Below are 27579 nucleotides of genomic sequence, written 5' to 3'. Positions count from 1 at the left end.
ATGGTGGTTGCCTCACTGTATGTAACTTTACATGCTGTATGTCCCTGTAGTACAGAGAAAGCCCAAGACTTTTTTGTGGAGCAAAGCTGGATATAACAAGCCCAATTCTTCTCTCATGGCCCCATAAATAGGGATGTGCAGAACTCACCAGTCCCACACAGATGTAGAAATAGGTTGTTATGAATCAGGTTTGAAATCTGTAAGCAGTCACTCTTGATTGATATCAATTTATAGGGTGTGAAAGAGCCATTGTGGTAGGGAGGAGAACAGAAAGTGCTGTTGTAACTCAAAGACCTTTTGTCTATGCTCTCTGTGCATAGAGGCAGTGGCAAGTTTTTTGTCATCTGCAACCAAGTCCACAGGTTTGCAGAGGCCAGTGCAAAACACCATCTAATAGAGAAACAAGGCTTTCTTACCTCTGTTTCCTATGACTGGTTGAAATGTAATTCTGCAGATTTTACAGAATTCTCACTTGATTTCCAGTTATAATCTTTGCTCAAATAAAGAATGACAGCTATTCACTCCCAAGCAGGGCTTTTATGTATTGATTTATGTCTTAATGTCACATCAGCCATCAGAAAGCAGGTATGTAAATAACAAACTTTAAGATAAAAGCAGCAAATTGTTTCTTTTTTGAAAGGATAAGTATTTGTTTATTTAATCATAAAGAGGTCAAAATATACAGTACTGTATCGTTCAGATGCTAATGTGGATTAAAATGTCAGGCCCATGCTTTCCTGTCCAGGTTAGCCCAGGGCTGAATAAACAAAAACCTTAACTTTCTGTAAAATTTATTAACTACAGTTATTACAGGAGCCTTGTGAAGCAGGGAGGTGCCTGGACAGCCTTGATTTTGGTTTTTATTAGGATTAATTACAAGTATGGATAGCAACAAGTATCTGATGAAACACCTACGTTTTCTATCATCTGGAAAACATTAATAACAGAATTGTAGGTACAGCCTCGGAGTTAGGACGGCGGTGGGGACGCGGGTGCCCCCTTGTGTTCCTATTAGAACCTGAAAGAGTTTTTAAGTTGTTATCCCACCTCACCAAGACAAGAGAGAAGTTGTCTCAATCATATAAAGCCTTTGCACTTTAGCGTTTTAATTTACATTAATAACCAATATGAAGCATGACTTTACAACCACTGATTCTATTATACTGCAGACTTTTTGCTAATTTCAGCTCTGTCGAAAACCACGGAAAGTGACTTGGTTGTTTTTACATTTAAGTGTAACATTTATTAAAGGGGATTCTTTTTTTTCCTGGCTGCTTTAAAGCTCTCCAAAGCTGAGGATTTGTTGCTCGCGCCTTGCTGCACAAACTGCATTCCTTTGTCACATGCATTTTTTCCTGCCATTTATTTAATTCACTGCCACTTTCTAATCTTACATACTCACCCCTTTATACACTTAAAATCATCCACATGACCTTTCTTTAAATATACTGCACATTGCTTGATGACCTTTAGAGTTGCTTTCTAACATCTAATGAACAAATCCTGTAAATGATATACCTTAAATGATACACCAGTGTTTGCTTTAGCCTCAGGCATTTGATGACAGCCATGTAAAGGAAAATAATGAGTCATCCCTACTGCAAGGTTGCTCTCAGAGAGCTGCTGATCCTTCAGCAGCCAAGCATATTCATTACTTGGATTTCCCAGCAGGTAGGATAGACACTGGATCTGTTTGCACTTCTGCATCAGATGTCCTTTTGGAACCCTGTGGAATAAGACAGAGAAATTTATACAAATTTTCGAACATTCCAGAATAGTTAAGTCTGGGATTATGTCTTAAGAGTTCTACTACCAGATTTTTTCTACTCGTTTCACCTTTGCTTTTCTTAATTTACACTTTATTTAATACGCATAAATATATGAGTGCCATCTGTATCATGACAATCCCAGAGAGATACTGCGTGTGACTTTGCCTGAATGTGTTGATTATTTTAATATAACTTTCCTAGTCAGCATGGAAAACAACTGTCTTTAGAAACTGCGCTAACATATCAGAGAGATGTTGCTGTGTACTTGTAGTCTTACAGGTTTGGCATAACTGTAAAATTTTTCTGGCCTAAATGGTTCACTGAAACCATGCAAGGAGTCCTTCAAGCATGATTAATAGTGTATTATAGCCAGCCTTGGTCTGCTCTAAGTTAAAGGAACATTAAAGACTTTTATGCATGACAGGCATTTGACAATGTTAGAGTGATAAAGCTTTTTTACACTACAAATATAATTCTAGTTTTGGAACTAGTTCAAGACACTAATCCAGCTTAGATGAATGAAATGCATAGATATAGCTATACCAACTACATTTTTGACTAGTAAAAATCTTTGCTTCAGTTTAAGATGCCTTGAACTAATTTTACTGGCCTTGAAGCCACGAAAAATTCACAACATGACAGCAGAATGGATCTACAAACACTGTTTCAGAGGTCACTACTAAGATTGCAGAGGATACCAATCCTGGTTGTAGCCAGATGCTTAAATCATTACATGCTAAAAAGAAAAAAATAGTGTGACAAAGTTAAGGTGACTGCCATGTGCTTTCCCTGCAATAGGAACTGTGCAGAATCATATGTGAATTGTTCTCTCACACAGTACGTTTCCAGTGGAAACCTGACTCATCACTTCAGATCACCATAGGACTATTCTGTATCAGACTGGGAGAATTAAAAGATCTCAACTTCCTCATCCCTTTCAGGGAAGTAAAAACAGTGGGGGTTTTATACTGATTAGACTCCACCTCACTGATATTCTTTTAACTTTCCAGCTTTGGAAACCTAAGTATAAAAATGAGCAGCTAAAAATCACAATGGACTAAAAGACACCCCCCACCTCCATCTTAAACTAACTGTAATCTGGTGCAGCTCAGTGGCAATAGGTTTGCTTCTGCTTACACAGATGGCAAGTTTGGAAGATGCTCTAGACCAGAATAATTTTTTTTTGGCCACTTATATGTAGCAGAGAATGGAAGACATTAAAAAGAAAAAAAGTACTAATTTCTAACATCCGTCGAACAATACCAAATAAGCTAATCATTCCAAATTCATCCAGCAACCCAAAAAACTACACATTAGTTCAAATATTTCCCATTCTACAAGAGTAATGGAGTCTGTCAACTGTAGCTGTTCCCATCTGATGCATGAAGGTATTAAGCCATTTCTAGACTGATCTAGGAAACAAGATGATACTATTTGCTATTCTTCCTATAAATGGGTGGAGAAAGAAGTAGAGGAGGAGGAGCTCATTTGAGATAATCCCTATTTTGACTCATTTAGCACAATTGCAGAGGTGTCATGCTATTTGCTTATAGGACAGTCCCCTGCTGCACCCATTTTAAAGGTGGTTGCTGATTAAAACAGGAAGCTTGGAGGGAGACTGGCTGATGATTCTTAAACTGGAATTTCCAAGCCTGCTGTGAAATAAAGAACTTTGTTCCTGCCCTTTTAACGGACAAATTCGAGCTCTGCCCTCAGATACAGAAGCATGGGTATCACTGGCTCACATTTTGCCCTCAGTTACTCTGAAGAGCCCCTTTCAGTGCAGTGGAAGTTCCCTGCATTTGTGACAGCTAAGATGGAACCTATTATCTTGGGCAGAGCACTTTAAAGTGCACACACAGGAATGTCACTGTATTGGAGCATATTTTTTTCCAGCTTGTGTCAGTACACTAGATATTCTGATCAGAGTAGGTCAGAATAGTTTCCATATGCTAAGCACTCCCAGCTTCTGACAACTTAAGAATGAGTTATTCCAGCTCAGAAAACAATGTCATTAATCCTACTTTCCCCCCCTCTTTTTCTTTCTAATCTAATCTTTCTAAGACTCACTAAATACCTTTGCATTTCATATAGCTTGTAAATTAATCTCTTTTACCATAGGAACAACCACTGGACCTTATCATCTGTACTAAAACCATGCAGCTGGGTGGTAACACTTTGCTTGCCTAAGACGATCCATTTGTATCAAGTTTTAGCATTTGTTAGCACAACTGGAACAGATGCTTGGACTACAGTGTTCTCATCAGCTGCATTCCTGCACTATGACATCCTCTTACTATGTGCCCTTTCCCAGAGGAATCGACAGATTCAGAAAGAGTGGTGTTAAAATAGCTCACCAGAATTTAGGAGGAGCTTGGTGGGCACAAGTTATGTGAGCAAGTAAAGTCTGCTGGATCCCCTGTTAAATGGCTCCTGATTCCATTTTATCAGTGTAAAGCTTAATATTTCAGCCAAGTTGTTACCAGATATTTGAGCTGTTATCTTGAAGTGGAAATTCTGGCTTTGGTTTGTGTATGTTCTAATACTTCTAGATTAATGATTACACCTTCTTGGGACTTAGTATGATCTACCTAGGAGATAGGTGGATTACTTTTAAAAAGCATTGCAGAACTGGTTTTCTTTCTTTCTGGGGATATTCAAAAGAGGTAATCATCTATTGTAAGACATCTCTTTTCCCTCCCAGTTCAAAAGCACAATAAACTGACCAAAGCAGCTATACTGTTATAATTTGTTGTTGTTGTTTTAAAGTGCCATTTTCTGTTAATGTGAGAGGGAAGTTGTACAATACTATTGGCCTCTATAATTGCAACAGAAGAGACTATACAGCCAACTGTCTGCCTATTACTCGAGCAAGCACAAATATCTCACAGAACATCTATACTTCTTCTATATTTATTTTGCATTTTTCCCCCCCAAGTGGTCATTTTACTTCTTCACAATCTCCTCTCAGCCAAAAAGCTTTTTCTTACCCTTTGAATCAGAGGCACCTTTCCTGCCTGTCTGCCTTTCATGAACTTGCACTGGAAAACTTATTTCCTTGCTAGCTTGCAATTCCTCATATCTCCCTTTCTGGAATAATTCTAAATTTGTATCCATTGTTAAACTCTATGAAAGATTTGAAGATAACAGCTTGAATGAATGACACCATACAAAATAAAGTGCAATTGTCGACAGACAAACCCTTTCTCACGCAGTGGCTACAGTGAGAACTTTGATAAAGAAGGGCTGTCAGTTCTCAATTTCAACAAATCTCCGGCCCAGAGAAACAAATCTCAATTATCTCCAGAAATAATAGAGGCAGTTAACATTTGCCCCATTTCTAGATAACCTATGACAGAAAAATGTGGCTGTTTTCCTCCCCTCCAGTTGATGTAAGAGATCTGTTACCATCATTTAAGTGGTTTAAGTAACAGAACTGATTTCACTGCTGGGAGGAGGTTGCCAATACCCAGAGCAGGATATGACACCTACATACTGTGCTTGTGAGTGTCAATCAGATGTTACACGCATGCAACGTTGTTGTGCATAATGGAAATTTCTTGCAGAATTTGGAGGCAAAGAGGGTGAGGAAAGCAAAGTGTGCCTGAGCACAAACCTGAGTTTGGTAACTTCAACCAGCTAGTGTCATTCACGGGTACATATAAAACAATAGCCTGGCTTTTTCACATTGAGTTAAGAAAAATCATAAAACAGTTTGGGTTGGAATGGATCTTAAAGATCAAGGACAGGGACACCTTCCACTAGAGCAGGTTGCTCCAAGCCGCGTCCAACCTGGCCTTGAACACTGCCAGGGATGGGGCAGCCACAGCTTCTCTGGGCAACCTGTGCCAGGGCCTCACCACCCTCAGCAAGAAGAGTGGAAGCCAGTGCAAGTTGGTAGTTACTCCAGGTGAGCTCCAGGACTTTTTTTGCTCTATTGAAGCTACAGGAAAATCCCACTGGATTTTATCCCAGAACAATGGGGTGAAGCAGAAAGCAGTAGTGAACTGTCACTAATCAGTACTGCAGAAAGTTATTTTTCTTTTCTTCTTAATTCCCCTTCTAATGTGTAATTATTTTGGTAATGCAAATCTCTCTCTGTAGGATACATAGCAATTCTGTGAAATGCATGCAAATTAAACACTTCTTATGATGTAGAAAAACATTTGCCTCTGAATGAGTCATTCTGGTCTGCACAGCAGCCTAACTTTATAACCCCATGTCCTAATAGGGCTAGTGTTCAAATCTGCACTACCATGTCAGTCTGTATTTCTTGACTTCTTTCAGACCTGGAGGACTGCCTGGATCTTTTCCTCTCCTGACAGCCTCACAAGTAATATAGGGAGGAAGGAAAAAACAAAAAGCTGTCTGTCTCTCAAGGGAGCCAAATTCACTAGGAATCACTGCAGGCAGCAGTCACATCTGCTTGGTTTCTTTGCACCACGTGAAATTTCTGATGAAGCTCAGTTTGCACACAAGGTTTACAAAAGATGCTAAAAATGACCCCATAGCTCTGTGGATTCATTGCTGTTGTATGAGGAAAGAGAAGCAAACTGCAATTTAGATAAAAATTTATATTATATATAAAAAGCAATGGAAATCTGCCCTCTCGCTAAGGCTTGAGCGGCAGTCGTAGGTCTAACCTGTGCTTCTGTTTCTACACTTGCCCCTGGATATAGACAAGGGGAAAAAAAAAGTTTCCATCTATTTAATGCCTGAGGAACCACTATTTGCATCAGTAACACCAAGCCTTACAGAAACTCAGATTTTCGGTATGCTGAATTCTTTCCTATTTACATTTCAGGTTTCAGTGAAGGGGACACAGCAAATTTAGGGTAAGATGTGACCAAAAACGCAGGAAGAAAAAAATAGTATGTATTTTTTGCGTGCTCTGAATAGTCTGCAACTGATAACATATAATATGAGGTGCTTATCTTGTGACCACTATGGTGGTTCCCACCCATCCAGTGGTCTGTGTTGATTTTTTCCTTACAGGGATTTCCCACCTTGCAGGGATGTCCCAGCTGCTCTGAAGCAGGAGCTGAACCAGCATCATGACCAGCAGGTTACTCTGGTAAACTGGCACCACCTCCACTTTTCCTTAGTAAACACACTGTAATTTGTAGGTGGTTCAGTACCTGCTGCAGGAACAGTTGAGTCATCCTCACAGCCAAGGCATGAACCTCTAAACAAGGGGTGTGGGAACAATTATAGCTCTCCCATAGTAAGCGTACCTGCCCATGAATCAGTACCCTGAGGCCCAAGTTTTCTTTGTCCAAAAATTTGTTGTTGTTTGGCTTTAGCCCTGCAAGCTGCTTGTGAAGGTGCACTCCATCTAAGCACAGATCTCACATGGCAACAGCTTGCAGGCTGGCTGCTTAAATCAGCTGAAAACCGACCAGAAAGATAAGATCAAGTACACGTACAAGGCCCTTAAAAAACCCTCCAAGTGACTGCCTCTTCTCTGTCTTCTTGAAGGAGGGTTCCTTTGAAGCATCTCCCCCGTTCTGGATGGAGTCGGTCTCCGCTGCTTGCTGCTCCCTGGAGTCTGGCTGCTCCCTGGTTTCCTGTTTGCTGCCTTTCTGCTTGCTCAGCTCCACTGTAGACTTCTTGTCTTTTGAACTCTCTTTGCTCTTTTGGCCCACAGGTTCACTTTCAGCTGGGGCAACTGGCCTCTCTGTGGAGTTTAATGTCTAAAGCAGTTTCAAACAAGGGTTATTTTTAGTGCGAAATGTAAACATTTTGGAAGGCAATCCATAAATATATTAAAAAATGAAAGGCCACCTGGCAGGGAGAAATCCTGCTGTCCAACAGGTTTTCATTTACAGAGTTTGGGATGAACTCCTGCAGCCTTGACTTAGGGAAGGACTCCCAGGGAGTCGATAGAATTACTTGCAGGATAAAACCATCCCTGCATAGACTTGCTTTACTTACATATATGTCTATGCTGAAGCTGTTTTAAGAGGCAGAGGACAGCATAGAAAGATGCACAGAATCACAAGCATGCACTGCCAACTGAGACTCCCCCAGCTTTTGCATTTCCAGGCTGTGGAAAGCACTCAAAAAGTGCAAGGGAAAGATTCATAAGGAAAAAGGAAGAAATTAAAGACACCATAAAGCAAAAGATAAACATCAACTCCTCTATAAAACTGCAGCACTCCACCAAAACATGAACACAGGGTTTGGCTATGGAAGGTCACAGCATCATTTCACCTACAAGTACAAAAGAAGAGATAGCAAATATTCCAAAGACAAACACAATGACAGAGCAGCTGTTTATAGTAAAAGAAAAGATTCTGAAACTCAGAGAAGCAAGGGGTATGTTTGAAGTTGACAGGAGAAAAATTGTATCTGGCAAACAAAGGATGAGACAATTAAACTGTCACTGCAAGTGACTAGGTATGGTTTTAATAGGAAATCTGTTTGCAAATGGGATTTTCTGTTTTTCTTATGCAAAAAATTATACTGCCTTATTTATTAACATAATAATTAAAATAGTACATAAATTTGCTGTGTTGAAAAGCTGGAAATCTTACATCTGCCCTTAAAGCACAGCTCAGAGCTGAATGCCGTGTAATTTTACTTTGGGGATTTTACCATTAGTCTCGAGATATTTGTCTTTCTAGAGGCATAAAGTTATATGCTTACATGACAAGCTTAGCTTTCCTTAGAAACAAAAGCATTTTTAGATATCATGATTTCAGAGAAAAACCTGAAAGCAGAAACTCCAGGGAAACAGAATGCAAACACACCTCTTGTATCTATTTAAAAAAACCCTCAAGCCATTCTAACGTTGGGGAAACAGGAATGAGAGGGGGTAGCAATACTGCTCCTGGGCTGTTTTAACTTGATTCACTTTTCTTCCACACCCAATATTAACCCTCCCCCCATTTAAATTATAGAGCCAGCAACCATTTAATCCATTCAGTCGTGACCAGCAGGCTAAAGTCCTCAACAAAATACATGCTTGTATTTAACTATTTCCTTTCCCAGAGAACAGACATATGTGGGTATATATTTGCTTACATCTGTATTTGTCTGCTTTTAGGCTTAAAAAACACAGTCCTGAAGCTAGTCTTTGCTCTACTTCTGTGGGATTTACATGGAGACAACACATGAAACCTGGAGGTGTGGGTCATCAGCAGCCCTACACACCACAGCCAGGCACCGAGTGTCAATAGTTTACTAATGCACATTTAGTAATGTCAGACTGCAGGAGAACTGTCATCTGGGGCTGCACAGACACCACACACTGCCTGTGTCTTGTTCACCTTGCTTGAAGAGAGAGATCTGCCTGGATTCACTTTTGAGAGTCCGAGTGATGCAGGAGCTCTCCCAGTACAAGGCCAAGCAGAACTTCATAAACCCAGCTTTAGCTCTGCCTCTTTCTTTCTGACTCATTTTAACTATCTGAGGAGAAGCTCTCAGTTGCTGGCCCCATCAATTAGTTTGACAAGACCCTTCCTGCTCTCACTTACCTTAGTTTGCTTTTGAAATGTTTCTCTTTGGTACAACTGCAAACGTGCACATGTAGTTCAAAAACAACCACAGCACCCAAAGTACGGCTATGAAACTGGGTATGTCTGAGTTGAAAGGTGCCACAATAACTCTTATTAACACTGTGAAATCTGTGAGTTTACTCTGAAGGTGTAAAATTAGACCCAAGTCTTCCTCATCACATGTGCTTGATTGTGTAGGTACCTGAGAGTTAACAGTATTGCAGCCAAATGTGGCCTGGATGCAACAGGACTATTTCTGTGAGCAGGTTTGGGCCTTTGATGTTAGTCAAACAAAACACTTGAAAAAAGAAAAGTAATTCATAATACATTTTCCAGACAAAATAAGAAAAAAAGTTCAAATCAGATAATCCCTGAGGTGTTTCATATTAACTTTGAAAGGCAGGAAATTGGCATATTTTATATTGATGGGAGCAGCTCAGGAAACACAAAGTGAAGCCTATGAATAATGAAAAATGTTAATGTTTCTTATTCTAAAGAGGGATCTGCACCTGACAGATTGTTTTTACTCTCTCAACATTAACAGAGGCACTGAAAAAAGATTACCAGGTTAGTATTCTTCCCCATCATGTTACAGGAGACTTTAATCCAAGGCTGCTCTTTAAGCACCACGGGCAGACCACGAAATTTCTACAGATTCTGGAAAAGTGTTGTTATGATTTCTGCAGCATACAGAATGGCAGTGATGAAAAGCAAAGGAGAATCATGGCATTCCAGAGATGCTACAGCATAACTGAACAAAACCCTCTAAATTTCACAAAAATTCTAAAAAAGGAAAAAGTCAACAGCAGATACAGTCTGCCTTGAGCCTGTCTGTGTAATAAAACTGTCCTAAGTTACACCAGTGCAAGCAAGAGAAGGAGAAAGAGTAATAATTTGACTAAGAAAGGCTTGGAAGGCAATTGGCTGCTAATTGAAATAATAAAAACTAGATCCAGGACTGTAATTTCTAGTCACTTACGTAAGGTTGTTGTATGACAGGAGGAATAAATGTCACAAGACAAGACCTATATTTGGGATGTTTTTAGAGAAATAATTCATAAAGATTAACCTTACTATCATAGGACATCATGAAAACAGGAAAAGTGAGAAAATAATTTCACTGATAGTTAAAAGAGAAAATAATTTCACTGATAGTTAAAAAAGAAAATATAAAGGGAAATTCTGAACAGCTAGTTTTCAATACAACTTCAGTTTTACTTAGGTTAAAGGAAACCCTATATCTATACCCAGAACCTGTGTTTTATCTCTCATTACTAAATGCAATTATTCTGGATACCTTGACTTGCAACAGATGAGGTTTGACTCTCTGACATTTATATTTGTATTTCTGATGAAAATGTGATTTTTCTGAATCATTTTTAAAGCCATAAAGATTATACTGTAAAGGTCACATCCAAAGTTTTGGTTTACCTTTTATGAACATAGAATGCAAGAAACAAAAACTGAATAAGAAGCCTTTTCATGGCTTTTGTTAAATTGCAGTGACCAGTTTTCATTTTCACCTCCATTTCTCATCTGTAGAGTTTCCACCTAATTGGTCCCTTCCTCAGCAGACAAGTGAATCAAAGTAAAAATAATTCTAGCTGTGTGTATTTAGTTTCATTGCCTAAGCCAAGGCACATGGGGAAATAAAATAATGGCAAGAGGAATAGGAATAAAATTGAACATGAAACCAATATTTTAAGAAAAGGAATATACCTGGATTATTTATTTTAAAAAATTTGATAGCAACCCTTTAAAATTTAATAGTATGAATAGGTAAAAAGTAGACAAGTAATGAAATATGTAAATATTTAAAGCCCAGTGAGCATGTAGCATGTTTTTGTTTCAGTGACTTTTGCATTCCAAAAGCTAGAGTTGTATGGAAGTAGGTGACAAGAACCCATTACCAAAAGATGAAAATATCCAGGCATTTACCTCTTCTGAACTGGTTGTCCCTCCATCACTGACTAAAATGACAATGGATTATAGGGCTCCTAACTGGGTTCCTGTTTGAGGCATTAATTCAATATGAAAAAACACAAGAGCCAAAATATGCAAGGTTTGATATAAGGATATTCTTTACAACACTAAACCAAACCCAGACATTTCAGAAACTCTACCAACGTTTTTGAAATGCCCACATCTCTAAGGTAGATTTCTGCTTGTTCTTTTCTATGTGAAGTGATTGTCTCTTGCAAGTCAATTTTTCCTTTAAGCCTGAGAAACATGAACAAGGTCTCCATGGACCAGAGATCAGAGCAGACAGTAAACAAGTCAGTGCTCTCAGCCCTGTCACCATGGTTTTCTAGGAAAGAGCTTTTGCTTGCTTTTCAGAGGCACATCTGTCTTAGAAGATCTAGTGGGACTTCCTTTCTATTTAACAATCATAATAAGTGCATATCCCATGAATAATTAAAACCTACTCAGCTTTATATATATATTTTTATATTTTATCATCAGCATCCATTTTTCCCAATTTCTCCTTTCCAGTTTATACTTTCTCTCTATATCCATCAAAGTAATGGATCTTCTTGGTGCCCACTTTTCCCAGCCCGGACAATGAGAGCAGACCCTGAGGCTGTAGCACTGGCAGGTCACTCCAATCAAACTCTGAAATAGGTTTAAGGTATCATCCCGTGTTTCTAGATTTAAAAATGAGAAAAACCCATTTGACAAAACTAGTGCAATGAATAAACATTACAAGATTTCTGACAGTTAGACTGAGGTTTAGCTACAATTAATCCTATAAAAGAAACAAAAGCAATGGTATGTATATTTTTAATTAAAAAGCATGTTAGAGAGTTCAATGTAGCATTCCCCTGAGTACCATATAAGCTACAGAGCTTAGCAGTAAAGCACAAAATAAATTCCAGAATTTCAAAGTGCCCAAATTTAAATGTCATTTTTCATTGCCTAAGTTCAATGAAAACAATGAAAGGATGTGACTTTTGTTCTAAAGATAGATCAGGCAGATTTGTGTTTTTCTGCAGCTTGTAGATTTGTTAACTTGAAGCACAACAGTATCAGCTTGATCCTATGTATGCTGTTACTGCAAGGACCAGTTTCAGTCTCTGATTTTCCTATGAGACCACAGGAAATCAATATGTAGCAGCAGCACGATAGAAAACTAAACCACTCCATGACAATTCATTACTTGTCACAAACCATGGGGGAAAATCTCTTTCTGGAACATGCCACTGCTCAGCCTCTTGCATGTTTATGCTCGTGACTCTTTATCTGTGTAACAGGTTGCAGAAATGGAGGGGAGGAAGCACAGTGTGGTCTGTTGTAACATTACAGGATAGAAACTAAGTCCAGAGTGTATGAAGATGTACTGTAATAAGATCTAGTTAGCATTTCTATTTCAGTAAGTCTTTAAATGCCTTAAAAAGTTTGTGTTATAACAAGAAACTACTTTGCTACATTTCCCCCCTAAAAAAGAAATCCCAGAAAAAAAGAAAAAAAGCTATTTTAGCCAACCTTAGTAATTCACTTTTTTTTTTTTTCAAATAAATAAGAGAGTATTGGACAAAGTTGCCTCTTGCCTTCTGTGAAACGCGTATGTAAGGATCACAAGGATTTCTCTTTAGAGCACTGCTGACCTCTTATCCTTGCTTCTGGTCATTTAGGATTGCTGCTGCTGAAAGGTTCCTGAAAGGGTTTTCTGCTTTCTGCATCAGGGGTGGATCAGCATATCTTTAAATGGAGGAGAGTGGGGACAGGCAATAGACATGCTACATTCTCATGAATAATGAAGGAAAATTGAGATGGGACAGCATAAAACAGTTAACTTGATTCTAAATGCTATTTCTTACGTGTAAGTTTATTTATGTGCACAAGCAGGCCAGCATAGACACTGCTGAAATTTGGAGGAGGTCTTTTTCATTATTCCAGAAAGATATATTCCCCTTGGGAACATCTTCATTAACCAAGAGAACAGGACATTTTATTTGTCGAGACCATACTCAATGCTGTCTCAGACCAACCATGTCAGCTTCCCAGCTGAGGACAAAGGCTACAGCCTCAGTTAACAGTTGGTAATTCTGATAAAAATTGCCATTTTAAACTCTATCTCCACAAAACATCTCAAACCAGACATTTTTTATTTATCTTACCTAGCTCTTTAGTTTATATTCTATGGAGCAAAGCAGTGACTTTAAGGGCTCACATCATCTGACATGTCCTTATGGGGTTCTCAGACCTGCTCACCTCTACTCAATGCTTTTAAAGAGAACTCCGGATGACTAGCTCAGGTGTAGCCTTTTCTATCAAGACATCTGCACTGGGGTTGATGTATCCTACCTTGTAAATAATAAGATAGCTCTTTGATTTTGATTAATGTGGCATAAGTGACTTTGAGAGCACAGGATTTCACATTCATGTAGGTGTGGCATAAATATTGTGGCTATGCTATTTCTTCATCTCTTATTGAATCACAGGGATTTAAACTAATACTATTTTTCTATAATTTCCCAACAGCTTTTATAGCATTAGTTAACCCTCATTTTAACCACAGCAGTGATTTTTGTGACCTTTGCAATTGCAAACAATTCATCACAAATAAGAAGAGACATTTGTACTGAGCAAGTCAGCAGGCAGTCTTTGAGATACTCACTGCCTTTTGCAAAGTGAATTACTCCTAGTTCTCGCAATGGCTATCCCTGTGTCAGTAGCGGTGACTACAGGGCTAGTAAATCTGAGGAGAATATGCAAAACCGAGGCACATGGAGAATAACTGTCTGAGGCTCACAATAGACTGAAGTAGAATTAAACTTAATTTCTGAGTCTCAATCTTGGATTCCAAGAAGAAAATAAGCTACCTTTTCTTAGACACCTGAGTGGTTGACCTGTGTAACCTAACTGTGGATGTTACCAGAACACCTTGGGACCATCTTCTGCAGGCAGAACAGAAACCCAGTAAACAATCATATTAACATGAAATTAAAAGTCAGTCCCTTTCAGCAGCCAGAGCAGTACTCCACCTATTGCCAGAATGGGTATTAAACAACAAAGTATTATCAAAGAAGTCCTGCTTCCTTTGCGAGAAAATCAAGCCTGTGTTGGAGTCTTAAACATTTTCATGCATTTTCAGCACTCACCACTAGTTCGAAGGCTTTACAGAAGCTGGTTGTTTAGCACTGGCTCAAAATCCTTCTTCCTGCCTTAGGAATTGGAGATACTGACTATCCAGTCAGCACAAAGCTGTAGAACAGCTCCATAGTTCTGATTGTGCGCAACAGCATGGCAGTGATCCAGTAATCCCAATGTTATTCAGAGGAAAGAGCATGACATACTTCAAGGACAATAAATACATTAAAATAATCCATGATCTGTTTGGAATTGATAGCCAAAAGTAGAGCAAATAAATATTAAAGGTTTCAAAAAGCTGCAAAACCAGTTCCACTGTTAATACAGTTCTGTTTCCCACGTAAGTAGATGTTTGCCTATATACCAGTTCTGCCTTTCTAGGCCAAAATCTGGATTAAACCCCTGCTCTGATCAGAGCAGTGTTTTACATCTACTACTTTTATCACAGCTCTTTTTTCTTCCATGGTGACTAAGATGGGTGTGGAACAGCTTTATTTGTTTTAATCTGTGCTAGTTTTTTGGGTAGGGTGACATGATTTGAAGTCATGGTTGCCACAGACATGAGGGTTTCATATGCATTGCTCCTGAGTCAGCTTCTGCATGCCTGGCACGTGCCGTGGTGACAAGCCTGTATGCAGGATGACCACAAGTCCCCTCAGATTTAGAAATAAGGTTGAGATTTTCCAAACTGACTAATTTTGTAAAGTTTTATGTGGAATTAAAGGCACATTGGGTGCATAATTCTTGACTGATATCAAGAATTTTAGCTTGGATCCTCAGATACACCGGTGACTATGTAATAAAGTAACTCTGAAGAACAAAGAAGTAAATGTACCCATTGTGGGGTGGGCTATCTAAAACCTGAAAATAAAAGAAACACCAATCTTTGGGAAATAAAAAATAAATCAGCATTTGAGTTGTTGCATGTGCCTTCTATGATCTGACTCGGGACTTTTAACCTTTGACAAGGTGGATGTTCACAGCTGCATGTACCAGCATGTACCTGTGAGCTATGTACCTGTGCTATTTGTTACAATGGGTAGTAAGAAACTACGCTTTCCACATTATAACGTATAAGCTACTCTGACACCCACGTAACGCAACTGCCTGAAAATAACCCAGTGTTGATTACAAATAGAAATCTTTCACACATATTTGTAAACTTTGCCAAAATAGATCAATGGCTATATAAATCCTGAAGGCCAACTTTAATCAGAGAAGTGTTAGTTCTGGACTTGGATTATTTTCTTTCTTGGCCACTTCTCTAGACTCTTTCAAGTAATACTGTCTGGCTGTCATTTGTATACAATGATAGAATCCCAGACTGGTTTGGGTTGGGAGGAACCTTAAAATCTCATCCAGTTCCAACCCCCTGCCAGGGGCAGGGACACCTTCCACTAGAGCAGGTTGCTCCAAGCCCTGTCCGACCTGGCCTTGAACATATATATTAGTGTATGTTCATATATAACACAAATATATACATACATATATATATAGCGCCAATCCATCAGGATAGCTTTACACAGATAACCACAAGACAACACGACTCATGCTACCAAATCAGTGCTTTCCTTTTTCCCTCCAGTCTTCTGTGAAGAACTATGTGTTACTCTGTGCCTTTATTTTCTGTCTAACATACAATACCTCTGAAGCAGCAATCACACCCTTTTACATGCCAGCTTTGCTAACCTACATAAGCTGCCCAAATAAGTTCCACGCCTAAAAACACAACCCCCTGAGGCAAGCACAGGGTTTAACAAAGGTGCAGCGCAGGGACAGAGGCCGCTGCCATGTCTGATGGCGACAGTTTCCTCCAGGAGCCCGGGCCTCGCAGCACGCACTGGAAGCGCTTTGGGCAGCTGAAGCCTTCCTCGGAAGCTCAGAGCCCCCGGGCCGCCCTGTGCCACCTCGCCGGGGCAAAGGGCCAGAGCGGAGCCCCGGGGCTGTTCCCGGACGAGCCACGAGAGGGAGATGCAGAACGCGGCACGGGCGGCGGCCACGGGGCTGGGGGCAAATGGCGGCGGGGGAAGGTCCCGCAGCAGCGCGGGCCGCTGGAGGCAGGCGAAGCTCTGCTACAGCACGCTACGGACACGGCTTTGCGAGAGATTTTGCGAAGAATTACCGCCCGTGCTCGCAGCACACACATTGCCGTAAACTCTTAAACCGATCGCTTGCTTACCAGTTTAAAAAACTTCCTCAGGTTTGCTTTGGGGGTTTTACTTTCTTCTCTTCTGGGTTTCACTTCTGCGGCTTCTGGGTTCTTACTGTCATCCTTGTCAGGAGCCGCGGGTTCTGAAGACAAGTCTGCTTTCTCATTGCTTACCATCTCCGCTTCTTCCGATGTGTTCTGGGGTTGGGTTTTTGGTAAATAGTAAGAAAGTGGGGAAAAATAAAATATAATAAAATTCAGGCCTAATCAGTGAGGTTTTGTTTTTTAAGAGGTTACAAGTGAAGTGCTGCAGCAAGGCAGTCTGTTGGTATATCACTAACACGTGTGGCACGAAAGCATTATCAGCTTCACTCTATCTGTATGTGTCTCTTCAGGAACTCTATTCATCCCTGTTGAAAATGGCATTTATATAGGTTGGTGGGATTCTAAGCTCTTGTTTATACCGAAGAAATAGGCTTTCCTGAGTTGCAGTGCCAGATCCCAAACACAGTCATTAATCTTTGGTTACAGCTGAAAATATAAATGAAATCACATACAGTAATATGTTCCCTGAGTAGATACCACTCAGGCAAAACTGAGAAGGATCACACCCAGGAGCTTGCACACAAGCACACAAATGGGATTAAGTAAAACACACCATGGACACTGTTAAAACTGTTTAGCACCCTTCTTGGTGATATACAGAACATACCAGCCACAGCGTTCCCAGGCTGGCTGCATTCACGTTAGCTCCTATTCCCACTTGTAAAGATATAAATGACTTCTTGAGGTACAAGGTAGTTAAGTAGCTCATCGGTTACTTCACCTAATCCCATGGGTCACAGTCGCCCTCTTTGATAGTGCTGACCCTCACTTGAGTTCAAGAAAAGCCGGTGGGTACTCAGCAATGTTGCCTCTATAGAAGGATTTTGGGTCCCACTGAGCCTTTGTGAATTACTGGAAAGTTCCTTCTGTTAAAACAGCACTTCAACCAGAGGCATGCGGTGTGTACATTCCTCTGAAATATGGATCCCCATAAGATTTATTGATTAATCTCCTGCACGTTTCATTCCACAGCCCTCTCAAGGCTATCCTGGGAACGCTGAATGTGTTTAACCGGACGAGACCTGTGCAGAGCAGAATACGTGAGCAGGAGGCACATTGCTGCCGTAGGAGGTGGAGGCACGACTGGGCAGGAGGCTGCACAGGCACTTCCTTAGCTGACTACACTGCCCTGGTAAATAACATTCTTCTGTGCCCTCAAGAACCACTAATTAATTCCCATGCCACTGTAACTGTGTAAAGACATACATTCCCTTCTGCCATAAACAGAAGCTATTATGCTAATAACCAGGTAATTTGACCTGGAGCAAGCCCTTGATCATTTTGCAGCCTATTACAGAAAGGTGCAGAACATTATAAAAGCAGGATATGTTATAACCTATGCCTCCAATACGGAATCAAACAGAAGCAGTTACCCTAGGTATTGGCATTTCAACACATACTGCTGCTTAAAAATACAGCACAGTTACAGCTGAAGCATATATTATGGTTACTATAGGAAAGAACTGCTGTAAATAAATATCAGAATGATAGCTCACAATTTTTACATGTACTTACAGGAACTCACATGTAAATTCATACTTGCAGATCAGATTAAATTTAGCCACATGAACATGAAAACAATTTAAAAGGTAATACCAAAGATTCACCCCAGCCCCAGACACTGACTCTTGAGAGTGGTGAAAAAGGGATGCCTCCTCCAGCATCCATATAGTACTACTGCCCTCATGTACTTTTCTAGTTGTCTTCAACTTGGTAATTCCCATATAGTATCTTTGGTTTAATAGCCCTTGATGGATTTTTTTCCTACAGAAATTTAGCTAAACAATTTCTGAGTTGATGAAATTCCTGGTATCCAGCAGCACCCTGTGGCAGAAGATCCAACAGCTAAAATATGGTTTTTATTTTGTTTGTTTGTTTTGAAAAGTAGTTTATTTCTGTCACCAAATAATTTTATTTGATAGTCTCCTTTTATTTTGAGCAATGACTGATCTTTCCTGTTCACCTTTTATGTTACAGTAGTCATTCTGTATGCTCTTGTCATCTTCCTTTGAACTAATTTATGTAAGTTCTTTATAGAGAAGCCATTCAATACATTTATGCATTTTTCTCTCAGTAGCATACCTTTTAGTTCTGTTTGAGTTGAAGGGGATCCCACATGCAACATGGGGACTCCCCATGAACTTCTACAGCAGCATGAAAGATTTTGCTTTGTTCTTCACTCCTCTTTTGTGGAAGAAATGAACATTTTGGGGGTAGGGTAGAGGGAGAAAATTATGAGGGAATAAATATGCCTTGTCTCCGGCTGCCTGAGATGACTGCAGCACAGCCTGCTTCCCCCTGGAATTGCAGATTTAATTTATATTTATGAACATCTTTGAGATAATCAATCTATAATAATTTTAATCTATATTTCTGCCTATTCATACATACATATAATCAATTCACCATCTATTTGCTTGAAGGAAATGATTCATTGCATGAGTTGAAACAGTGGCTCAATAAAGCAGCAACCTTGCTTCTAGGAGCTCATCATTCAAAGATCACAGTTTGGGATCATATTACTGCTGCACTGTTACAGCTGCAACCCAAATGAGTTTTGTCTCTCAAGCTATGGCTATGCAATGTTAGTGACACTGCTGATAACAAATGCGTCCTGGGGCAAAATGCCAAACTCTGAAAAACACTGTCTATTGAAATAAAGAGCTAAGTGATAGTCAACTATTCAGAGAGATTAATCAATCAGTGACTTTTTGTACTTTTTTCCATAGGAAGCTTTAGGAAAGTTTAAATCCTGATTTAGAATACCTCATTTTTACCCTTTTTTCTTTTTTTTTTTTAAACTTAGATATCCAATATATTTTTGCAGTTACTTTAACTTGATAGTATTAGACATATCCAAATTATCACTGAAGTTACAGATTATCTTGTTTGAGATCTTAGCCTTGCTATTAAAAAAGTTACGATAAATTTCTTATCACTATCTCCAGGAATCATTCTCGTATACCCATCTCCTTCTGTAAGACTGGATTAATTGATGCTGAAGATTTTCTTATATGGTTCTATGGTTTTGTGATCTCAAAGATACCTCTGGAGGCGTAGTCTAACCTCCTGAGAAACTTGTCAAGTCAAGCTTTTGGTATCTGCAGGACTGGAGGTTCCACAGCTTGTGTGCAATCGCATCAGGGTATTCAGACATGCTGGGACAAACAGAGACTCTAGAGACATCACAAAATCCTCTCAAATAAGACTGACCAAGGTGGCAGGCTCTTGGAGACTGATGATACATAATTGTGGTATATCGCATACTTTTGAGAGGCAGAGAAGGTATAGTCTCTCAGTAGGTGGGAAAACCCCTGCCAGTATAGAAGGTATTCTGACATACTTTGAAGAACAGAGTTTTTAATCTTCGTTCCTGTTTCCCCTGAGAAACTAGAAGAAATATTTCCATTTGTGTGTTCAAGAAAACCACCAAGGTGTTTCTGGCAGGAATTGAAAGTCTAATAGGAAGAGCCTGACAAAGATGAAGTCAGTAAACTTCAAATGATGTTACATTAACCTAAACTGTTCTATAGAGCAGTGGGCTCAGTTTCTTCATTTCACATGGGAGAAAACCAAAAGTTTATCAACTTTTGTGACTAGTTTTGGGAAGAAAATGCAATTTGTTTATAATAATAATTTATAAACAGCTTTGTGAGTCTTTGATACATGAATGTTCTCATTAAAGCAAGTTATCTCCTTATAACTATAAACTACATCAACTGAGGTTGCTGCATTCGTGGGCCCAAATTCCGCCTCCAGTTTCCTTAGACGTGGATTATAAGAAACTCGACTTAAGTCAGCAGTTGTTGCTGTTATGCACCACAGAGACAGAAGTGCTGTTGGGTTATTTTATTTTTCTTCTTTTAAAGGCACTCTGCCAAGCTAGAAAACATTTCAAGATACATTTATTTGAAGGAAGATGAGCGCCATCCTTTGTTCTCCCTATTACAGAGCTAGCTTTGTTTTCTTTTCCAAAGTAATATTTATCTGTATTAGTGGTGTTCTAAAAGAGTTTTACTAGGCTCTTTATTTCACTATGTTTGCAAAACATTCTTCCATCTCTTAAATGACAGTGGTCCTAATTTAATCTCAGTAATAAGCTTACTTAAAATGTGGTGAAAAGTTTGTGTCTAGTCTTCAAGTCATCTTCTGGTTCTTAAAAATCCTCTCATAGTTTTGTAAAACTGCTACTATAGCATTTTCTTATCTAGGTTCTTGACCATATAAATAGTTGCCTGGTGAGAGTGTAACTTATTTTGTAACCCAGATAACTTTGATAGGAGTTTTCCTTTTGCTTGGTGTATCTTTCCTCAAAATTGATGTAAACACTATACCCTACTTTGATCTTGTGCTGGAGTCTGAACTGGCACACTCCGCTATGTTTCATTAGATACAAGGAACAGTTCATGTTTTCCTGGGTCATACCGTCTTTATGAAGCAGCTTTACTTTTATCTTAAAAATATATAGGAGAGATGACCTTATGTTCAAGAAATTTCCACTTAAAAGGGCAGTCATGCTTGAGATCTGTTCCTGCCGCTTACAGACTCACAGGCAGGAAGCAGGGAGGGTTAGAAAGGCTTTAACCCACCTTCCTGCCCTCCTTTGCCAAAGGAAAGAGGTTGCTGCAGTTAAGGTAGCTCTGCTTTAGCTGTGAACATGCTTTCAGTCTTCTACCCTAAAGTCCCCTGTGACCTGCGGCTGCTGCCTGAAGGTGCCACTCAGCAGATCTTGAGCTATAAGAGCTCAGACTATTAACCAATTAGTGTTAACCACAGTTAAACCATACTGGTCTGTAAACAGCCCAGGAGCTAACTCACAAATCCTACTGGTTTTATTCGCTGGGTTGAGGGCCCTCCCTGATGCCAGGAAGGCAGCTATGTCAGTACTCAGATTGTGAAATGGTCCCCAAAAGACCATTGCTTATTGTCCTCTGCACTCCCACAGCCAGGGGGGATTCTCTTTCAAGTTCCTTCACCCAGCAAAAACCAGCCAGAATCCCCTTTTCTCCTGCCTGGCAGGTGGTATATTCCAGGATAAGAGCATAAACTTAGTAACTCATGGGTAATTTTAACATTTATCCTATACATTCCACCCAGGTATTTATCTTTGCCTTCCTATGGCAGAGTATGGTTGCAGACTCAGCAAAAAAAGGTGTTATTATGCTTCACTTAATAGCTAACCAGTTTGATGTTTGTATGATCAGTACATAAATACCCCTCAGTAAAAAGGCAGTGATTTTTCTGCATTTGTATGGCAACAAAATTGCAACAGGTTAAAATTATACTTCTTGAAAAAAATACCTGTTTTTAAAAGATAATTCCCAGAGCAGTCTAAATAATACTCCTTCAGTCACCTTCCTCCATTTACTGGCATGCTTGGATCAGATATAAATGAAGCATCATGTTTTTCTACCCAGATCAAATATCTACAAGGTTTTGAAACCAGGTTTCCAACACAAATATTGGAAATTACTAATTCTAATTTTCTATTAATATTACTTAGTATTTACAAAAAAAAAGAATGTTACCATGACAAACATTTGGGTAACAGTTATGAAAATTCTTGAAATTCAGGAAATGGGGCAAGCACAAAGTGGTTTCCATCTAAGGAGTTGAATTAGGATTTTTTTCTTCCCCCTTTTACATATTTATTCATCTGTAGTCAGAGCAACAGCGTTAACTGCAGTGTGTTGACAGGCACTTCATTAGCTTTACTTTGAAGTGGAAGCTCATGAGAAGGTAGACGTTTAAGAGACTGCCTGGAAAGAGAGACACTGGATCTAAATCCCACATCTATTGAGTGTTTTGATTGCTATTTGTTATTTCAAAAGAAGAGCCACACATGACTGAATTGTACACCTATTTGAAACAGTCACTAGCTTCGATTCTCTATCTTAGCAAAAGGGCAGTACATTAAATGTGCCAGAAAAAAAGATCACTGCAGAAAAAGAAGACAGGTCTTCGAACCAGGCTGGGTTTGAGGCTGACCTGTAGTCTAAGGACTTTTTTTTCCTCCACATTTATCCTTAGGTTTTTTTTTTGCTCCGAGCTGACTGGGTCACCAAGGTCTTTCATCAAAGGAAATAGAATATTATTCTCTGTCAAGAAAATCCAGTAAAGCAGCATCGGCCTTTTATAGGTAAAGATTCAATGCTCAAGCAGGTAGGTATTTTTGGGGGGTTTTAAGTTCACAGAATGGTTTGTGTTGGAAGGGACCTTAAAGCTCATGCAGTTCCAACCCCCTGCCATGGGCAGGGACACCTTCCACTAGAGCAGATGCTCCAAGCCCCGTCCAACCTGGCCTTGAACACTGCCAGGGATGGGGCAGCCACAGCTTCTCTGGGAACCCCCCGCCAGCGCCTCAGCACCCTCACAGGGAAGAGCTTCGGCCTAAGAGCTCATCTCAGTCTCCCCTCTGGCAGGTTAAAGCCGTTCTCCTTGTCCTGTCCCTACAGGCCCTTGTCCAAAGCCCCTCTCCAGGTTTCCTGCAGCCCCTTTAGGCACTGGAGCTGCTCTAAGGTCTCCCCTTAAGGAGCCTTCTCTTCTCCAGGCTGACCCAGCCCAGCTCTCTCAGCCTGGCTCCAGAGCAGAGCTGCTCCAGCCCTTGCAGCATCTCTATGGCCTTCTCTGGACTCTCTCCAACAGCTCCATGTCCTTCTTGTGCTGTTGCCCCAGAGCTGGATCAGACCTGCAGGGGTGGGGGGTATTCTCCAGAGCGCAGCAGAGGGGGAGAATCCCCTCCATGACCTGCTGCTCATGCTCTGGGGATGCATCCCAGCACACAGTTGGTTTCTCGGCTGCAAGCACACATTGCGGAGACCAAATCCAGTTAATTCAGAAAACTTGCAAAAATATTTGATTTTAGCACAAATCCAGACTCAAGAAATTCTAATGACACAGAAGTGGGTTCATTTTACCCATTTCAGATTTCACATGCTATTGTGATTCAGTGCATTTGCATAAATGATTTAACTAGTCCTTAATAGTTTTGGTAGTAACCAAAACCTGCGGAGTTGTAGAGGGTTCTCTACAACACTTTCCACTGATGGAAGCAGCTGATATTCACTGTGGGCAGAACCTACATTATGAGAAACAATAAAATATCTGTAACTGGATTAGTTTGTATCCATCTTTCAAAATAATGTTCTGAAATCTTACCAAAGCCTTACCAGATCCAGTTTTTTTAAATCGACTATCACCACCAATTTCTCCTTCACAGGAATTATTTTCACTATTTTTTCCACAGGAATATGTGCCTTTCTCATGTGCTTTTTCTTTTTTAAACGCAAAAGACCTTGTTACTTGATTATAAAATTACTGAACTTCAGACCAGATTTATTGCTCTCAACTTTACACTGAAATTGCATACAACCACCTGCCAGAAGGCCTCTTTTTTTCTTACTTCATCCTGATGTCCAGTATACATCCTGCTTCCCATCTCCATTTTCAGATAAGCCAGACTACTTAGAGGAGGAGGTTTCTGGAGCAATAATAACTGTATAAAGCCCTTCCCTCTCCAGCTCTTCACAACTTTCCTCTCATTCTACACACCTGATTTGCTGAGTTCCACAGGAAATTAAGTCCCAAGTAACAAATGTCTCAAGCTTAGACTGTTTCCAAACATGTTTACTCTAAATAGCTAAATACCTTCCTTTCTTAAAATCTAAGTAACATACTCAAACCGTATCTCCACTAACGCTGTTGAGCAGGGAAAATAACAGCTAAAGAAGCTGCAGGGCTAGTTGCTCAGTCAGCATCTGTGTGTTTGGAAACAGTTCATTTCTGGGATTTGGACTTGAACAGAAGCCCAGGAAAGCAGTTATTCAACATGCAGTGATTTTGTAAAGTTTAATACAGCTCTTCTCTTAAATGAAAGAAGAAAAGTGTAATCCTTCAGCTTATAAACCATAAGGATCATGGAAACAGGAACCACGTTTTCAAAGTTAGTCCTAATTTTAGTTAAAATCATTATTTAACTTGAGGAAAAATGTGTCTTCCCAAGCAATCAACCTCAGTTCCCAAGCCCAGGGACTGATCCACTCTGGTATGGAACTTTTTCTGTTGGGAAAGAATAGACCCACCAGATTTTCAGATTCCAGGTTTTCAGACCTTGATAAAACCTAAAGCAAACAGTTCTCCTAAAAATGAAATGGGTTTTTATAGCTACATCTATATTAACGATATAATTTGGTAAAGAATGCTATAATTTCTGTGTTTTTTTTTAACAAATGAGTTGAATTGACAGAGAACAACATTCCTGCTTCCATAGTATCATTAAAAAAAAATACCACTGACAGGTTTAAAAGGCTTGTTTACAAGATTTTTCTTCAGCAGTTTAACTCTATTACTAGCCATGTGCCTACGTGACTGCCCAAGCCTCACGTGTTTGTACATGCATGTATTGTTTATGCCCCTCTTCCATTTAGCAGATGGGATATGCTCAACTTTGCAGATTTGACAGCTTTACTATATTGACTTAAGAATAACACTAGATGCTGTGTGAAGATGGAGCTGTGGGATGGACCAGCTCTGAAATCCAGACATACCTTTTTCCAAAAGAGCTTGCTCAGCGGCATGGGAGCGGATGATGATCTCTCCTTTATCACCTCTTTGGGGGCATCGCTGGCCACTGCCTGCTGTTGGGCTGCAGCCTCGGGGGCTTTTGTACTCTGCTTAGTTGTCTGTGGGTCTTGAGAGGAAGGGACATTTTTGTCTGATTTTACAGAGGTAACAGGCTGCTGTTCAATGCTCTAGAAGGAATCACGAACACACAGGCTATTGGAAATGTGCAAACAAGATACTGCAGCAAATTCAGGCATCATCTGGTACAAGAGACAAGCACACAGCAGACCACCATTGCACAGGACACACAAGGCAACAAGGTGCAGCTCCTGAGCTTCGAATGAGTGTCTTGAACCGAGGAAGCAGTTTACACAGCTACCACCTTTGTAACTGTAACCCACCCTTTGTAACTGAAATGGTTAATTGCTAAAGAAATTAAACACTGTCTTTTAGACTAAAAATGACAGTGAGAATAAATCCTCTTTAACTGCATTACTCATACAGATAACTTGAATCATCCTACTCACTTTGGTATTAGTTGTCTGTTGGGTCTCTTTTGCAGCCTGAAGGGAAACAAAACACAAAGACAAGTCTGTCTCCAGCAGTGTCAGTGCTCACAGTTACACAGTTCAGGAATTGTCTGTGTCACAGATTATTTTATTTTTAGTGAATGTTTGTGAAAATCCTGGCTCCTGCAACCATGGAAACTGATCTCTAGCACAGGCGAGGCTGCCTGAAGAGACTGCCAGCTCACATCCTTCTACCTGCAGCAGCGTTGCAGCCATGTGTTGAATTGCTTTGTGCTCACACTGCCGTGCTTGCAGCCCTCAATTTGTTCTTTACAACTGTATGTTTACATATGCATTCCCAGATTCTTCACGTGAGACACTGTGCAGGGTTTGAAGAGAGATTTCTGAGCTGTGTCTGCATCTGCAACTTCCAGCGCACACATACAAGCCAGAGCTAGGTCTTTTCCACTTGGGAATTGCATACCAGTCAGGGACGTGCTAACGTCGCCTCTGACACGGGAAGCTTTGCTTTCTGGGATACAAAACATAGGCAGATGGCTGGCTGGAAACGAAGGGCATAGAACAGCAGTGGCTTTATAACTTAAGAGCTGCAGCTCTGCAGGTGCTGGAGGTTGGTTCAGTCCATCCACTCACACTTTTGTGTGGGAGGTGGGATTTACTCTTTTGTGAAAAGAGATCAATCACAGTGATGGGTCTCCTGATTTCATCAGAATGCACAAAGCCAGGAAGAATCCAGTTTGTTTAAACTCCTTCTTGGCCAGTGATTTGTACCAGTATCTGTGGACCCTAGCATCCAGCATAGCTTATACTCAAGACTAGTATCTAAGCCATACAAAACGGAGCAGCAAGCCACAACCTCAAGTAAATGGGAACCCAGCACCTCTGGGTTTAGGCAGCCTGCCACATGCTTTGTGGATCTCTTGAAAGAATAAGTGAGAATTATTTTGCAGGAGCCAAGAACTTCTTTTTGTGGTTAACTTTATTAAACAAGGTACAAAGCAAGTGGTAAGTAGTAGTGAGATAGTAATGCCACAAGCCTTCAATACTAATGCTGAAAATAAGTAGTTAACCCTTCTTTTCCAAGTAAGGGTTCCATAATTTGGTACAGTTATACTGCAAAACTGTCATGCAGTGAAAGGCAAATACACATGAATGGGAATAAAAAGAGACAGGGAGCCAACTGTCAAATGCCATCCAAACTCAGTCTTTGAAGTCAAATGGCCAAATCACATTCCAGCAGCTTATGTTATGGTTTATATTAGGATGCACATTGCTGTTTGAAAACAACATTCACAACTTGCTTTAAAGTTAATACTCATGTAAACAACAAGACACTGAAAAACAATGGTTTTGGTAACCTAATAGTCAATCTGTTCTTAACTAAGGTACAGAGAAGTGCATTTCGGAAGACTTGCAGAGAAAGAACTTTCAGAGGAGACAGTGAAGTGTTAAAAATTAAATACAAATACATATATTTAAGTGATAATTTCAAATAAAGAAATTCATTGCCTGTTCATCCAGCTGACACATCATGCTGAGGCATTTCAAAAGAAAAGGCATAAACTACTTTTTCTTTAATTTTTTACTAGAAGTGATAACTTCAGGGCTTGCCTGTTACATCAGTGCTCCAATTTGGATTTCCGCTTTCAATCAACCCTACAAGCCAAGTGTTGGCACCATTCTAATCCATCTCCTTTGTTCTTAATATGTCAGAAATGATACCTTAGTTATTGCTTCTGTATTTTGTATGTGGAAGGAAAGCTATGAAAATAAGTTTTGAAACAAGAAAACTATTTTGGAAGTAATGACATTTTATGAGACAGATTTTATTGGTGTAAAAAAAAAAATCAGTGCTGCCACATTCCTTCAAGATA

The 27579-nt window shown here is 39.9% G+C and overlaps 1 protein-coding gene across 1 annotated transcript in view; it reads right to left on the bottom strand.

Annotated features, from left to right (window-relative positions):
* Positions 1–642: 642 nt before the first annotated feature.
* BCAS1 (brain enriched myelin associated protein 1) overlaps positions 643–27579 on the bottom strand; it is a 47382-nt gene continuing 20445 nt past the window's right edge. The window contains exons 7-11 of the mRNA XM_057401678.1: positions 25703–25738; positions 25160–25363; positions 16539–16706; positions 7196–7462; positions 643–1726 (exon numbers count right to left, since the gene is read on the bottom strand). Coding sequence (XP_057257661.1) covers positions 1652–1726; positions 7196–7462; positions 16539–16706; positions 25160–25363; positions 25703–25738 — 750 coding nt within the window. The 3' untranslated portion in view covers positions 643–1651. The remainder of the gene's footprint in view (positions 1727–7195; positions 7463–16538; positions 16707–25159; positions 25364–25702; positions 25739–27579) is intronic.

The sequence above is a fragment of the Pezoporus wallicus genome, unplaced genomic scaffold (genome assembly GCF_028554395.1).
Source record: "Pezoporus wallicus isolate ANWC-B61680 ecotype Strahan unplaced genomic scaffold, APGP_CSIRO_Pwel_v1 contig_9238, whole genome shotgun sequence".
Lineage (NCBI taxonomy): Eukaryota > Metazoa > Chordata > Aves > Psittaciformes > Psittacidae > Pezoporus > Pezoporus wallicus.
This window is presented reverse-complemented; position numbering and strand designations above follow the sequence as displayed.